General features: G+C 37.0%; 1 protein-coding gene across 2 annotated transcripts in view; it reads left to right on the forward strand.

The window, feature by feature from the left end:
* Positions 1 to 15,777, forward strand: part of REL (REL proto-oncogene, NF-kB subunit) — a 45,510-nt gene extending 29,733 nt beyond the window's left edge. Inside the window, exons 5-10 of one of the 2 annotated variants that reach the window (XM_082643317.1) lie at positions 3,035 to 3,175; positions 4,847 to 4,951; positions 5,058 to 5,270; positions 5,850 to 5,918; positions 6,387 to 6,458; positions 7,563 to 15,777. In XM_082643317.1, coding sequence (XP_082499443.1) covers positions 3,035 to 3,175; positions 4,847 to 4,951; positions 5,058 to 5,270; positions 5,850 to 5,918; positions 6,387 to 6,458; positions 7,563 to 8,353 — 1,391 coding nt within the window. In that variant the 3' untranslated portion in view covers positions 8,354 to 15,777. The remainder of the gene's footprint in view (positions 1 to 3,034; positions 3,176 to 4,846; positions 4,952 to 5,057; positions 5,271 to 5,849; positions 5,919 to 6,386; positions 6,459 to 7,562) is intronic. The other variant, XM_082643318.1, reaches the window with a different exon arrangement.
* Positions 15,778 to 17,691: the final 1,914 nt, after the last annotated feature.

The following is a 17,691-nucleotide window of genomic DNA, read 5'->3' on the forward strand; positions in this document are numbered from 1 at the left end:
ATGGAAATAAAAACAAAAATAAACAAATGGGACCTAATGAAACTTCAAAGCTTTTGCACAGCAAAGGAAACCATAAACAAGACCAAAAGACAACCCTCAGAATGGGAGAAAATATTTGCAAATGAAGCAACTGGCAAAGGATTAATCTCCAAAATTTACAAGCAGCTCATGCAGCTCAATAACAGAAAAACAAACAACCCCATCCAAAAGTGGGCAGAAGACTTAAATAGGCATTTCTCCAAAGAAGATATACAGACTGCCAACAAACACATGAAAGAATGCTCAACATCATTAATTATTAGAGAAATGCAAATCAAAACTACAATGAGATATCATCTCACACCAGTCAGAATGGCCATCATCAAAAAATCTAGAAACAATAAATGCTGGAGAGAGTGTGGAGAAAAGGGAACACTCTTGCACTGCTGATGGGAATGTGAATTGGTATAGCCACTATGGAGAACAGTATGGAGGTTCCTTAAAAAACCACAAATAGAACTACCATATGACCCAGCAATCCCACTACTGGGCATATACCCTGAGAAAACCATAATTCAAAAAGAGTCATGTACCAAAATGTTCATTGCAGCTCTATTTACAATAGCCAGGAGATGGAAGCAGCCTAAGTGTCCATCATTGGATGAATGGATAAAGAAGATGTGGCACATATATACAATGGAATATTACTCAGCCATAAAAAGAAACGAAATTGAGTTATTTGTAATGAGGTGGATGGACCTAGAGTCTGTCATACAGAGTGAAGTAAGTCAGAAAGAGAAAGACAAATACTGTATGCTAACACATATATATGGAATCTAAGAAAAAAAATGTCATGAATAACCTAGGGGTAAGACGGGAATAAAGACACAGACCTACTAGAAAATGGACTTGAGGATGTGGGGAGGGGGAAGGGTAAGCTGTGACAAAGTGAGAGAGTGGCATGGACATATATACACTACCAAACGTAAAATGGATAGCTCGTGGGAAGCAGCCGCATAGCACAGGGAGATTGGCTCGGTGCTTTGTGACCGCCTGGAGGGGTGGGAGGGAGGGAGCCGTGAGAGGGAGGAGACATGGGAACATGTGTATGTGTAACTGATTCACTTTGTTATAAAGCAGAAACTAATACACTATTGTAAAGCAATTATACTCCAATAAAGATGTAAAAAAAAAAGATGTTAAAAGAAAATAAATAAATGTATGTATGTATGTATGTAATAGGACTAAATACTCCAAGTAAAAGATCAATATTATCAGACTAGATTTTTTTTAAAAAGTACATTGTCATTTTTATTAGTTATTGCTAATTGTAAGACTAAAGAATTGGGGTTTTGGGCTTCCCTGGTGGTGCAGTGGTTAAGAGTCCGCCTGCCAATGCAGGGGACAGGGGTTCAGGCCCTGGTCTGGGAAGCCCTGGTCTGCACATGCCGCAGAGCAGCTAAACCCGTGTACCACAACTACTGAGCCTGCGCTCTAGAGCCCACGAACCACTACTGAGCCCGCGTGCCACAACTGCTGAAGCCCGCGTGCCTAGAGCCCATGCTCCACAACAAGAGAAGCCACTGAAATGAGAAGCCCGCACACTGCAACGAAGAGTGGCCCCCGCTCGCCGCAACTAGAGAAAGCCCATGTGCAGCAACGAAGACCCAACACAGCCAAAAATAAATAAATTAATTAATTTAAAAAAAAAGAATTGGGGTTTTAACTTTTCAAATTTAGTGTTTCAAATTTCAGTACTTTCTGAAAACTGAATGTGTTCGTATAATTTAATATGTGTATTTCATGATTTTTAAAAATACGGCTATGTTAGTTATGGTTGATTGCTGCACCTTATAGTGTCTTTGAAAAGGCAGTAATATCCTCCTTTGGAACTGGATTTCTTTTAAATAGCAATTTAACAAACTGTCATTATATTATATTCTGTAATGAAGAATGGTTAAAAACTTTTTTTTCAGAACTGTAAAATTTTCCTGCTGTAGCTTTTTTTTTTTTTTAAGCAAACCTAGTTTCCACATAAAATTTCTTATGGAAACTAGCTGACTTACCTCCTCTAGTATCCTCTTGGTATTTAATCCCTAAAATATTGATCTAAGTTTTTGTAGATATTCCTGTGTATGTCATTTTTATGCAAAACATATGTAAAATTTTCTAATAGAGTTCAGTTTTTAAGAGCATAGGCTCTGGATTCAGTGGCCTGAGTTTGAATTCTTCTGTGCCACTTCTTAGCTGTGAAATGTTGGACAACTAATTTAATTTTTTATTATTATTATTTTTAATAAATTTATTTATTTTGGCTGCGTTGCTGCATGAGGGCTTTCTCTAGTTGCGGCAAGCGGGGGCTACTCTTCGTTGTGGTGCACAGGCTTCTCATTGCGGTGGCTTCTCTTGTTGTGGAGCACAGGCTCTAGGCTCACGGGCTTCAGTAGTTGTGGCTCACGGGCTCTAGAGCGCAGGCTTAGTAGTTGTGGTGCACGGGCTTAGTTGCTCCGCAGCATGTGGGATCTCCCCAGACCAGGGATCGAACCTGTGTTTCCTGCATTGGCAGGCGGATTCTTAACCACTGCGCCACCTGGGAAGTCCCAATTTCATTTCTTTAAAATCAGTTCCTCATCTGTAAAATGGAGTAATTCTTAGGTAGATTTTGGAGATAATTTACAGAGTCCTTAATACATGACTGGACTAAATACATATTTGTTGAATTAATGAATGAATGCCTATTCTCTATTGTGTATAACCTGCAACCATTTTTGTAAAAATTTGATTTATGTCAATTTTGGATTCTGCTCTAAATTTCACATGACTGGGGTAGTTACTTCCTGACCATGGTCATAACTTAACAAATTATGTTGGATAGTGACTATATGATGAAAAGGATTAAAGGCAGTCTTGAGATTATGTACCATTCTATTTTTGTTAGGACAGATTTGGATGCTACTAAAGGTTATAGGCTATATTGGGCAGGGAGGAGGACTTAGCAGGATTTTAGTTCTATGTGACTATTCTGTATTCTTAAAAAAAAAAATGTACTTTTCAGTCCCTGAGCAACAGCTGCTTGATATTGAAGACTGTGACCTCAATGTGGTGAGATTATGTTTTCAAGTTTTCCTCCCTGACGAACGTGGTAATTTGACAACTGCTCTACCTCCTATTGTCTCTAACCCAATTTATGACAACCGTAAGTAATTTATTTTCTTGTATTTGTAGCCTTAGCTCTTTAAAATGATTTTTTAAAGTATTTTTGTAATTAGAAAAAGAGTGTTCATTATAGGAAAAATTCAAACATTACAGGGTAGATGTTATCTATCTGAAGTAGATAATGAGGAGAGTAAACCTCCTATACATCTCATCCTCCAAAGATATTTCACCGGTTTCTTCTTCATGTATATAGAAATACCTTGTTTCATCGTCATCACCATCATTCACACAATATATTTTGGCAACTTTTTGAAAAACGTCATTGATTTTTTTTTAAACTTTTTTTTTTTCTCCTCTTAGCAACATATCTTGAACCTCTTTACCTTTCAGGTACCTTATTCTTTTTGGTAGCTGCATATTTCCTTATATCATAATTTAACTAAATCATTATCCTATTACAAGACATTTGGTTTGTTTCCTTCTCAATTCTTTTCTTTTGCTTTAGCAAATTGTTCTGCAATAAATATCCCACATGTGCATATCTTGTGCAAATGTCTCTAGCATAAATTTGTAGAAGTAGAAATGTTGGCAAATGCTAGATCAAAGGATATGGATATTTATAGTGTTAAAAGATTATGAAATTGCCCTCAAATATTTGTGTGTTTGTATACTCTTATATATGCACCCACCAGTGGTGTATGACTATACCAGTTGTGCATGTAGAAGGATAGTGGGACATAGAACTATAAAGGTAAATCAGAATATCCTCATCATGGAGAGCTTTGAATGCCAGGGAATTATTGGAATAATGTTGACCAGATAATAGGAAGCATGAAAACTGCATTGCCACAGGGTTGTGGTCATGATTTAAAAAGATTAATCTGATGACAGTGTATAGGATGGATTGGACGAATCAGAATTTAGAAGCAAGGAGATTTAATTAGAGGACATGTCATTGCCTAGAAATGAAGTCATAACACTCTAAACCAGGGTAACGCGCTTAAGAAAAGAAAGGGACAGATGTGGATGATTAAGGTATTGAGTGCCCTTAATTTATTTATACTCTAAAGCTTTTATCTATCCTGTAAGTTGTTTTCCTAAAATTCTCCATCAGAAAGGAATAAGACATATTACTAAGGTAGCAACCCATTAAAAATATCCTTTACCATCATTGGATGAATGGATAAAGAAGATGTGGCACATATATACAATGGAATATTACTCAGCCATAAAAAGAAACGAAACTGAGCTATTTGTAATGAGGTGGATAGACCTAGAGTCTGTCATACAGAGTGAAGTAAGTCAGAAAGAGAAAGACAAATACCGTATGCTAACACATATATATGGAATTTTAAAAAATGTCATGAAGAACCTAGGGGTAAAATGGGAATAAAGACACAGACCTACTTGAGAATGGACTTGAGGATATGGGGAGGGGGAAGTGTAAGCTGTGACAAAGCGAAAGAGAGGCATGGACATGTATACACTACCAGACTGTGAGGTACATAGATAGTGGGAAGCAGCCGCAGAGCACGGGGAGATCAGCTTGGTGCTTTGTGACCGCCTGGAGGGGTGGGATGGGGAGGGTGGGAGGGAGGGAGATGCGTGAGGGAAGGGATGTGGGAACGGATGTATATGTATGACTGATTCACTTTGTTATAAAGCAGAAACTAATAAAAAAAAATTTTTTAAAAATATCCTTTATACTTAGGTGCTCCTAATACTGCAGAATTAAGGATTTGTCGTGTAAACAAGAACTGTGGAAGTGTCAGAGGAGGAGATGAAATATTTCTACTCTGTGACAAAGTTCAGAAAGGTATTTTTTTTTGTTTTTTTTGTTTCATTGAATTCAGAATATATTTTAGATTGATAGATACATTTTACTTTCTTTTCCCATTGTTACTTGCTTTCGTATTCACTAGATGACATAGAGGTTCGGTTTGTGTTGAACGATTGGGAAGCAAAAGGTATCTTTTCACAAGCTGATGTACACCGTCAAGTAGCCATTGTTTTCAAGACTCCGCCATATTGCAAAGCTATAATGGAACCGGTAACAGTAAAAATGCAGTTGCGAAGACCTTCTGACCAGGAAGTTAGTGAATCTATGGATTTTAGATATCTGCCAGACGAAAAAGGTATGACTTTTTCATGGTAATGTTTTATATATTTCTTGAAGTTAGTCCTGCTAAGAACATTTTCTTGTAAGATACACTTGAATACAGTTGTGTTTATTCATAATTTATGTTTCTTTTCCTGAAAGTTTTTGGTTGATTTTTGACTGATCTTTGTGCTCTTTGAGTCTCTTCCTTAGGAAAGGTATCTGGAATAATTTCAAAGTATCTAAACTGTTTATCAAAATTTGTTTTACATTTGAGATTCTGTTTTGGTCCTTATTGTGCCCTCTTGATAGATGGCATACTTGCCACTCAGAAAGTAGTCTCCATTTTGGTCCTTATCTGCCATTACTGCATTAATTGACATTGGTGACTTGTAGGTGTTATAAGAAAACAAGATGAATATTATAAACTATTTTTTACTAAGAAAAATATCCTTTATTACTGACTTGGGATGTAGTTTGTGACACTTATAAATCCATCTTATGTACATTTATTTAAAGCATTTTCTATGTAGGAGTAAAACATCTGTATATTTATTAAAGGAGAGGAAGCATAATCCCATGATGAATCACATTTTCTCGGTTTCTTTCTAAACAGATGCATATGGCAATAAAGCAAAGAAACAAAAAACAACTCTACTTTTCCAGAAACTGTGGCAGGATTGTGGTAAGAATATTTTGTCGTTGTTGTTTTTAATAAATTTATTTATTTATTTTTGGCTGCATTTGTCTTCGTTGCTGCCCGCTGGCTTTCTCTAGTTGCGGCGAGCAGGGGCTACTCTTCGTTGCAGTGCGCGGGCTTCTCATTGCAGTGGCTTCTCTTGTTGCAGAGCACGGCCTCTAGGTGCACAGGCTTCAGTAGTTGTGGCACGCAGGCTCCGTAGTCGTGGCACATGGGCTTATTTGCTCCACGGCATGTGGGATCTTCCCAGACCAGGGCTTGAACCTGTGTCCCCTGCCTTGACAGGTGGATTCTTCACCACTGCTCCACTAGGGAAGTCCCTGAACATTTTGGATTGATTTGTATTTAAGTAAATTTGTTTTGTTTTGTTTTGCTTTATTCAGTTTTTCAAATTTTAACTGATATACTGTTGTTTTTCAAATTACATTTAATAATGGAAAAAATTTATCATAGGAGTTAATTTTCCTGAAAGACCTAGACCTGGTCCCCTAGGATCAACTGGAGAAGGAAGATTCATCAAAAAAGGTATTTTATTCCCTATAGAGTATTCCTTGTGATTAGAGAGACCAGTGCTTTGCACAGTATATTGGAATTCCATTCTTAGGAATGAAAACTGCCTCTTTGATTTATTCCACTCCTACATATTTTTTATGCTATGAATATGGAATGAATTGATCTCAGCTTCCAAAAGACCTGTTGGCAACTATGATTATGTTTTGGGGATTTATTATTTGAGAAATTACATTTCATTCATATGGTGGTAATTTTACTAATTACAGTGTGTCATGGAAGAAATGATTTCTATCTGGCCAGTTGCCTATCTTTATTTATTTATTTATTTGTAAAGTTTTACTGGAACACAGCTCATTTGATTGCATATTGTCTATGGCTGCTTTTCTTGTACTATAGCAGCAGAGTTGAGTAGTTCCAACAGAGGCTATATGGCCCACAAAGTCTAAAATATTTACTGTCTGGCCCTTTATGGAAAAAAAAGTTGCCAAATTCTGGTTTAGATCATTCAACCAGGGTTAATTAGAAGTCTTCTTTTCTTTTTACATTCTTAAATCAGAGCTTTTTCTTGGTTTAATATGTACAGCAGTCATATAACATGTAAATAAATACAGACTCCTTCATTTTTTTCTGACTGGGAATTTTGTAGTACCTTAGAGTGAGTAGTATCTTAATATAGCTTGGAAATTTATGTAGATTTTTAAGTCATCCCTAATGAATGTTTCCTCCATCCCTCCATTTTCTCCTAAAGAGGAGAATATGAAATGATTTTGAATATTTAGAGGCCCATTAACTGAAATTCTGATATTTATCTTTCACATTTCAAAAATACCTTTATAGGGCCTCAGAAGCTAGATTTCCACATTTAACTGGAGTGAAATTTTCAATGCCAAAGTAACTTACCAAAATTATTTTATAGGTATTTGTAAAACAATTAGTATTAAAGAATTCAATTTTGGACTTGTAATAATTTTTAGTGCTATTTAACATTTCTATTTGAAGTGTTACATTGGTTTCCTTTAAAAATTTTTATGTGTTTATGTAATTTTAATTTAGAAGTAATGCTTTTTATAATTTTGTTCATTTCCATTTTGTACAAATACATTTCCTCCCCCACAGAACCAATCTTGTTTTCTTATGGTGCAGTTTTGACAGAAACGTCCGGGCCAGTTTCAAGCCAAGCAGAATCCTACTATTCCTCATCTGCGTCCATCTCAAGTGCATTGCCACATCATGCTTCAGCCATACCCCCAATGGTACCTCAGCCTTCTTCAAGCTGGTCATCAGTGGCCCACGCCACCTCACGTTCAGTCAATACAAATTCACTGAGTAGTTTTTCAACAGGGACACTTTCCTCTAATTCACAAGTTATCCCACCATTCCTGGATATGTCTGTTGTGAGTGATTTGAATGTGTCTAATGCTTGCATTTATAACAATACTAATGACATAGGCAGAATGGAAGCATCATCCGTGCCACCAGCTGACTTATATGGTATTTCTGATGCCAGCATGCTGCCCAATTGCCCTGTGAACATGGTAACGCCCAGTAATGACAGCATGAGGGAGACTGATAATCCAAGACTTGTGAGCATGAATCTTGAAAATCCTGCCTGTACTTCAGTGTTAGACCCAAGAGACTTAAGACAGCTCCATCAGATGTCCTCTTCCAGTATGTCAGCAGTCGCCAGTTCTAGTACTACTGCTTTTGTTTCACAGTCAGAGGCATTTGAGGAATCTGACTTTAATTGTGCAGATAACAGTATGATAAATGAGTCAGGACCATCAAATGGTACTAATCCAAACAGTCATAGTTTTGTTCAAAATAGTCAGTATTCAGGTATTGGCACTATGCAGAATGAACAATTGAGTGACTCATTTGCATTTGAATTTTTTCAGGTTAACTTGTAAGATATAAATGGTGATTCAAGAATTAAATCCCTTTAAAGGTAACCCTTTTGATATTACCTTTATAAATGCAACATTATATATTTCTCTAAGACTATACTACAGTATATCGTGGACCCTTGAACAACACGGGTTTGAACTGTGCGGGCGGGTCCAGTTAATACTCATATTTTCTTCACTAAATATGTAGTGCAGTACCACACGATTTGAGGTTGGTTGAATCCATGGATGCAGAAGACATCCCTGGAGACAGAGGGCCGACTGTACAGTTTTTTTTGTTTTGTTTTGTTTTGGCGATATGCAGGCCTCTCACTGTTGTGGCCTCTCCCATTGCGGAGCACAGGCTCCGGAAGCACAGGCTCAGCGGCCATGGCTCACGGGCCCAGCCGCTCCGCGGCATGTGGGATCTTCCTGGACTGGGGCACGAACCCGTGTCCCCTGCATCGGCAGGTGGACTCTCAACCATTGTGCCACCAGGGAAGCCCGACTGTACAGTTTTAAACACAGATTTTTCACTGCACGGAGCGTCTGCACCGCAACCCCCGTGTTGTTCAAGGGTCAACTGTAATTATAACTTTAGGTATGTAGGGGATTCCTCTAATGGGCAATCTTGTCTTGGGAGCTTCTTGTTTTGCTGGCAGAGAATTTGTTGGGATATAAAAGATGAATGCTCAGTGCTTGAAGCTGCAGCTAAAAGAGAAGGATGAACTCATTTCCCAAATTCAGGAAGAGTTAGAAAAAGTCCAGCATTTACAGAAGACTTTTGCTTCAAAAGTAGATAAATCCACACAGACCGAACTCCTAGGCTATGATGCATTGTGGAATCCTACATACAAAGAAAATTTATGTAAACCAGTGTATTATGAATCTGTGACATGTTAAATATTGAATAAAATCAATTTTTTCCATTAAAAAAACCCAACTTTGGGTATGTAGAATACAAAGTTGGAAAGTCATAAAAGGAAAATTCCAAAATAGAAATTTAAAAGAGCTTTACTGTTTCTTCTTTTGAAACATGTGATCTGATACTGTGTGTGGTGGGAATTCTAGCATGAGAATCCTGCCACATTTTCCCAGGACAGACTGAGGAGAACATTAGAGCAAGGCTTCAGTTTTTCCAGCTACATCTTTTTATACTTCTTTTATAATGTATTAATGTATTCTTAGTTAAATGAATTAACTGATATTTGCTTTTAAGCAAATTTAAGGTAAAACCTGTAATGGCTATGTCATTGGAAAAATTAATTCCTTATTATTTTTGAGGCCAATGGGCCAAGGTGACCCCTAAGGGGTTTTCTGAGGCTTTCTGGAGTTTCTTAGATTTACATGTAAATCAAAATTTCTTTGAAATGTTAAGTTGGGCAGCAGGCAGTTGAAGTAAGCTTTCAAGGTATGGGAGTTCTCTACATTTTGAACTATTTAGATCCATACCTTTAAAATTGCTTATGATTTTAACTTTACATCCATGTTTTTAAGAGGAAGAAGTTTCCTTGGACCTGTCCTCTTTGTTATGTGTCCGAACTCACTGTAATCTCATCCAATTTCATGCTGTCAACTCCCAAATTTTACCCCTAGCTTAGACCCACCCCTTGAACTCCAGACTTGGAGCTTATGTGTGTGTATAAAACTGCTTATTTGACATCTGTACATAGAGATGTAATTAAAGCTCAAACTCAACACATCCAGAGCTGAGTTCTTGATCTTCCCTCCCAAACTTGCTTATCCTTCAGTCTTCCTCAACTCAATAAATGGCAATGCCATGTTTCTAGTTGCTCAGGTCCAAAACAATGGAGTCATCTTTGCTTCTTTTTTTTCTTTTATCTCTCATATCCAATCCATCAGCAAATCTGGTAGGCCCTACCTTCAAAATGTGTCTTAAGCTGCCCACCTCTTTTGACCTCTGATATTAACATCCTATTCCAGACCACCATCATCTCTTGCATAGATTGAATTATAGCCTCCAAAAACTCTCTTTACATCCTTGTACTCCTGCCGTCTGTTCTCCCTGAAGTAGCCACAGTGATTATTTTTAAAAGAAATCAAACCATATTCACTTGCTCAAAACCATCCAGTGGCTCCCCATCTCACTTAAAGACCAAAATCCTTAAAATTAGCAGGCCCACACTCCCTCTCTTACCCTCATTCACTACCATTTTCCCCTTCTCATTCAGCTCCAGGCACTCTAGCCTCAATGCTCCTCTTCAGAAACACCGAGTACACTCCTGCCTCAGACCCTTTGTACTTCCTTGGTGGTGCAGTGGTTAGGAATCTGCCTGCCAATGCAGGGGACATGGGTTTGAGCCCTGGTCCAGGAAGATCCCACATGCCACAGAGCAGATAACCCCGTGAGCCACAACTACTAAGCCCGCATGCCTAGAGCCCGTGCTCCACAGCAAGGGAACTAGTTGTAAAATAAACGCAGCTGTATGTGTACCTCATGCCTTACATCCTTCAGTCTCACTCAACTGTTATTTGATCAAGACCTTCCATGACTATATATACATTGGCACTCCATGTCTCCCCTCCTTTACATTTGTCTGTAGCACTCATTATCTGACTTTACTGTTTGTTTGTTTATATTTGTTTTCCCATACTGGAATATAAGCTCTGTGAGGGCAAAGTTTTGTGTTTTTGTTGAATCCCACATTTGTAGAACAGTGTCTGCTTCCTGTTAAGCACTCAGTAAATATTTATTGAACATTCAAAGTACTACTAATAGAACTTCGGTTTTTGAACGAAAGAATACCTTTAATTATTAGATGTTTATGATTTTTATAGTTCTGCTTCATGTGACATTGAGTTTATTATATCAGAATCATGTACATTCAGGTTGATGACTAATAATGGTGACCCAAATTGTTTGAAAGCAGAGTAATCCCAGTGGGAAAATGACTGTAGAATTTGGACAGTAATCTTAATTGTGATGGAATCATCATGATGCTAAGTAAGTTGCTAAAGATAAAGACGTAGTTTATTTTACAGCTAGAATGTACGTAAATGTTGAGCATATTTCTAGCTAGAAACAATGTGTCTTTTCACTTAAGTGTAATATCCAGCCAAACCATAAATTTACTGGAACGATTAAAACTAGTCAATTTCATCAAAATGGGGAATGTGTGAATGTCATAAAAATTAAAATTCTGAGTTGAATGATACTGGGAAATGAGAAGGAGAGCATGGTAAGACTTGGGGTCAGAATAGTTTGGAAAGCAAAAGAAAAAGATTAAAGACACCTAACTACCATTAATATTTCTTAGAAATTATGATTTCAAAAGAAATACTTCTGTTGTATAACTTTAAAAATCATAAGCATATAACATACTTTAGTAGAACTTACCGGGGAGAAAAAACATGAAGGCATTTCTTTCCTGTTCAAAATATGAACCCAAGATATCTCCAGATAGTAGCTTATAGATGGTGAACTTTTTTTTTTTAATACAGAATCCTATAATTCTGTAGTAACTAGCACTTATCAGCTTAAACACTGACTGTTAGGCTATCTAAATGGATACTTAAAATTAAACAACTGACTTGTTTTGCGGGGTTATTTTTCTATGTAATTTGAATCAAGGTCCTGCTACATTTGTGTTCAGAGTATTTCCAAAGGATTTTTCATTTTTCAGGTGCTGTTTACTGATCACAGATTTTATTTTATAATTAAAAAAAATGGCAACCTGCTTCTTTTTCTCTAAATGTATTTATACTGTCATCTGTTCTTTTATCACGCTACTTTTAGTTTTGAGGAGAAGATTACCTCTTGCTTCCTAAACTCTACTTGTATACTGGATCCCTCTTCCTTCTCTCCCATCTTGTTTCTGTATCCTCATATGACCATTTAGTGCTTTTCTCGTATAAACACGGTAACTGTTTTCTCTAGCCTAAAAGAGAAAGGATAAACACCTTTCCTACCACTATCATGCTCCTTCCCTTCACATCCAGACTTATGAAATACTTTCAGCCTCCATTTCCTCACTTCCCAGTCATTCTTTAGCCTATCAGTCTTTCTCTTTTATCTCCTACTATTTTCTTATGATATTCTGGGAAAAGTGACCAGAGATACCCTCCCTTGTCAAATCTAGTGTCTTTTTATCAGTCCTCACTCTGCTTGACCTATCCATAACCTGTCCTCTTGACCACTCCCTCTTCAGATACTCCTCTCTGAGGTTGACTTTCTTTCCAGAGTCTCATCCCCAGCGCTCAGTTGGTGCTACTTTTTTCCCCTGGGTGACCTCATCAGTGCTCAGAAGAAAGCTTCAGCTTTCTCTTACGATACTTGAATGTCTTTATAAACTGGCTACTCCTGTTGCATTCTCTACTTTCATTAATGGCATTACTATTTACCCTACCATCCAAGATATTTAATAGGAGCCTCAAAATCGTATTTTATTCTTTTTCGTCCTCACACTCAAAGAGTTATCAAGTCCTTTTGGGTCTGCCTCCTGAAACTCTCTTGCATTTGTCCTTTCTTCATTCCTGCTGCTTTCTTAGTTTAGGCCTTCATTCTTTTTCCCTAACAAGAATCTTTTCCATATTGCCCCAGTTAAAGATAATACCCCTTCTTCCATACACTGTATTGCATAGTTAGCATTCCTTGAAGACTCTCGCAGGCCACTAGTCCGCCATGCCTTTCGCATGTTGCCCACTCTGCCTCTGCTTTTTACCTCCACAGCAAGCAGCCTTCAAGATGGGGCTTCTCTGTGAAGTTTGATCCTAGCTGAGGCACAGCTTTACACATACCCACCCTACTGCAGAACTCCTCTCACTGAACTATACAGTTATATGAAGTTTCTCTCGTTCACCTGTGGAACTCCATCACTTAGCGCAGTGCCTGGCACAGTTGGTGCTGAATAAATGGTGGTATTGATAGAGAGGGAAGGGTGAAATTGACATAGGTATGATTATAAAAAATGTGGACAAGGATATGGTTTTTAAAGGGAAAGGTATTTAACCTGGCAGGAAAAGCTACGATGCCAAGATTACCAGGCTTGTGACGTGCTTTACCCTGTGCCTCCTGTAGTGTCAACTGTATTGCATAGAAATTTTACAGTTACTAGGACTGTTTCATATCTCTGACCTTACTCCTCCTCTCTCTGTGTGGCAGGTTTAATCTCAGTTCTCCTCTGGTGCATTTCCTCAGCACCTTACCCTTGCACAGAAACTCCAGTATTCATGTGATCAGTCACATTTTTGTATGTCTAATGTGCAAAGCACCATGTTAGGGGCTAGAAATGACATAGAGGTGAATGAGAAAGTCTTGCTCTCAAAGATGTCAGTCTTTTTCTTTGGAGGGATAACATATAGTAAAGTGCATAAAGTGGACTAATTTTAAATTTGCAGCTTGATGAATTTTTACATATGTAAATAATCATTTCCAGCTCCCCAGAAGTTTCCTTCATGCCCCTTGCCAATCTACCTACTCCTCAAAACCACTATTCTGATTGCTGTCATCAGAACCTACTATCTTAATGGCCTTTTACATTGGTAACTGGGCTTCCCTACTCAAAACCTTAGTGAACAAAAACAGCTGGGTTGTCAATTTCTAACCTAATGCTTCAGAAAAACTAATTATACTGTCCATGTTAAGAGAGACTTAGAATTGGTGGTCCAGTCTGCCTAGTAGCTCCAAATAATTTCTTCTATCATTAATTGATTGTTTGAGGGATTTAAAAACTTACTGTGTGATGTTAAATAGCATGGAGAAATGGAAAGAGTAATTTTTAGTCAACATCTGGGTTTGAATCTTCAGCTCTGCCACTTAGAAGTCATTTAATATTTAGCAGATCACACTTTCTATGGGCCTGTCTCTTCAGATATAAAATGCAGAAGAAGAAACACTGTAAATTGTATAGTGCAAATCAAATATTGTTAGTAAACCAACATATGCATATATCCTGTGGCCCTGATAATCTCTAATCCAAACACTCCTTCCAGTTCACAGAGTGACAGATCACTATGGATTAGATTCTTTAGTAAGAACCCTGGAATGACTTCCTCTTTAGAATGGCTAGCTATTGCCCAAATTTGGAGGACTTTCATTTGGCCATATTCTTTCCAGAACATTTCCTATTGTATAGTGAAGATAAGGTCAATTAATGACTTCGGGTTCTGAAATTCTATGACTCAGTTTCTTTGCCAAAATTGACTATGAATTGGGAGTATTATGACTGTCTTCCTAAGAAGGAGTCTCATCATAGCTAATGAAGTGGCCACGTAAAGATTTCTGATCTGTTTTGTTTCTGGAGATTGAGTATGAAAGGGGGAAAATTAGGGTGCTTTTTGCATCACAAATAATACAAAATTTCATGCTATTTAACATTATAAGCCCAGGAGTGGGTAGCGAATCAGAGATAAATGTATGAATTGTCTGTACCCAGTTTTATGCCTTTGTTTGTCTAAGACTTGGTCAAATTAATATCTTAACTAATACATCTTAGCAGAGTTTAAAGTACAAACTTAACATCAGTAAAGTCTCCAAAGTAATCATGTCACCACTACTTTCACTAATAAAACACAGATACAATTTTTAAAGAATTATTTCTTCTAAATATTTTTTCTATTCTAAATGTCTGTGGCTTTAGAAAAAAGTACCTGGTAGTAATTATCTACTTAAAGGGAGTAGCATTTATCATACTCTTTTTTCTTACATTTCTTATTTCTACAATTTCAGTTTACTATTGGACTTCAAAAATTTAAAGAATCACCCAAAATTCATTAAATACCTATGTGTGAACAGTAATACACAATAATTAGTACAGAATGTTGGTGCTTCAGTAAATCAAGTTTTCAGGAATATCAGCAGATAAGTAAAATGTAAACTTTGTTAAAGGTATCATTCATCTTGCTTATTTTTCTTAAGCAGAACATTACAGCTCTGCATAAAATGTAGTGAAAAATAAGTTGGAGTGTTTGGAGACCCCATTTGTGGAATTCAGTCTCAGGAGACTTCATTGGTGACACACTTGATTTTATTGGGTAATCAGCTAAAAATATTGGTCGCTGGTGCACAGTTCAGATAGCTTTAAGATGAGATGGAAAGGAAAACACAAAGTTTTTGGGTAACGGGCATACTTAAATGCATGGTTCAGACCAGATGAACCCTTTTGGAGAGGACTTCCATTTTAAAAGAATGTACTTAAAAATACTGTTGACTATGATGAATCCAGATCCCTGCAGAAGGGCACTATTCTATTTTTTTTTTAACTGTTCTGAGTTTGTATATGCTTCTTAATGACTGCAATGAATTTGGAAGCACTGAAAAAAATGATTTTTAAAAGTTCTCATTCAGTTATTTAATGTTAAAAGTTGAAATCAATTTTTAAATGTCAAAATGTCTTTTGTACAGAATATTTTATTACCTTTGTAATATCCTGTATACAGTGATTTTTTTTCTTGATAATATAATAAATGGAAGAAATTCTAAAACCCTTAAAAAATTTGTTGCTGTTTGACTTTAAAATTATCAAGATTTTCTTGTATTTATAGCATCCTCCTTAAAGAGAAAGGCAGTTTTGGTTGCTTAGAAACATTAGACATTTTTATGGAATGCTGTATCTGAATATACTTACATATGTAACTGTCCTTTAAAATGATAATTTTTGTAGAGTACTGAAATGCCTTTTAAAGAGATTTTCATTTTCTGCCTTCCTGACTTATTTCCTGCCTGTCTCTCTCCCTTCCTGAACAATTCAGGACAAAAGTCATTTGCTTATTCTGAGCAAGGTACAGTTACCTATTGCCACAGGGGGCGAAGATGGTGGCCCATTGTGGGATTACAGTGTGGAGCCTGGGAACATTTGAGGGTAGTAGGGAGGGCAGTCTCAGTGATCTGAAATAAGGATGCAGCAACAGGAGATTGGTGACTTATGAGGGGGAATGATCTATTAAGGAAAATATTAAGGCTAATGGACCCAGATTTCTCACTGTCAGAAAGGACTTACAAATGCGGAAAGGGGGAAAACTAGAAGAAGGTTGGAATCGGAAGTACTGGTATAAACTCATAATTTTCAATATATGTAGATAAGTATATAGGGGTGTGTGCACGTGTGCAAGCCATGAGAGGGCTTGGTAGCAGCAATGCTGCAACAGCAGTGAGCACACCTAGTGCCCAGATCTTTTTTCTGTTATTTTCCATGAAAAGGAACCAGTTTTTCTTAGAGAAACAGCCCATTCCAGGGCTGGTGCAGATGAAATACAAGATGAGCCTGGAATGTCTCTGTATTAGAAATACAATAAGGGAAAGCTCTACCTTTCAGTGTAATGCCAAAAGGAATGGTGGAATTAGAAAATCATTTGATAATCACTGTGGTAATAGATTCAGGTGAAAATCTTCAATAAATGCTAAAACTAGTGAATGAAAGTTTGAAGGTCTCCCTACAAGATACTTATTAAAGGGAAAAAAGGGTAACTATAAAAGTGAAGGAGATTGGCACACACCACCTTCGTTAACTGATCAAAGCCCAGTCATCAGTAACTGCAGTGATCAAAATTGTGACATCTGAGAAGATGCAAGAAGATAATCTCCCTTCTGTGGTATTCTTGCTAGAAAGGTACAAACTGAACCTAATTATAAGGAAACATCAGGCAAGCCCAAATGAGGAACAGTCTGCAAAATAACTGGCCTGAAATCCTCAAAAATGTTGAAGTAACGAAAGTCAAGGAAAGACAAACTGTTTCAGATTGGTGAAGATTAAAGAGACATAGTTAAATACAAAGTTTCATCCCCTGACTATGAAGGACATTTTTGGACAACTGGTGAAATTTGAGGGGGGGGGGGTCTGTGGATTACATAATAGTAATATTAGTGTTAATCTGATTTTGATAGTTACATTGTGAGGAAGTAGAAGAATGTCCTTGTTTGTAGGAATTACACACTAATGCATTCAGGGTGATACATTTCTGGGAATAACATTCTTTGTACTTTTCATGCAAGTCTCAAATTATTTCAAAATGAAAAAATTGAATTGAAAAGTATAAAATATATTTTCCCTATAATAATAAAGGGCAGCATTTTAAAATATCAACTCAGGAAAGCTTACATCAAAGTTCATTCTCATATGGACTTAAAAATCAAAGAATAAAGCCCCAAAAGATCTATCTAAGTAAGACGCCTTTTTCTCTTTGGAAATAGAAATCTAACTTCTAAATTGATTTCATATAACTTGTAAATGAAACCAGTTATCTTATTTGGGAAATTTTTCATTTTACCAAATTTTTTTCCCCCACTTTTCCAGGTACTCGGTGTTTTTCCTAAACTAAACCACGGACTATATTTGGGACAAAGAGATACTAAAAGTACAAAGGGCCCTTTCTCTTAAGTGTTGTTCTTGTTGTTTAAATAAGCT

This window comes from Mesoplodon mirus, assembly GCF_964341445.2.
Source record: "Mesoplodon mirus genome assembly, chromosome: 14".
NCBI classification, from domain to species: domain Eukaryota; kingdom Metazoa; phylum Chordata; class Mammalia; order Artiodactyla; family Ziphiidae; genus Mesoplodon; species Mesoplodon mirus.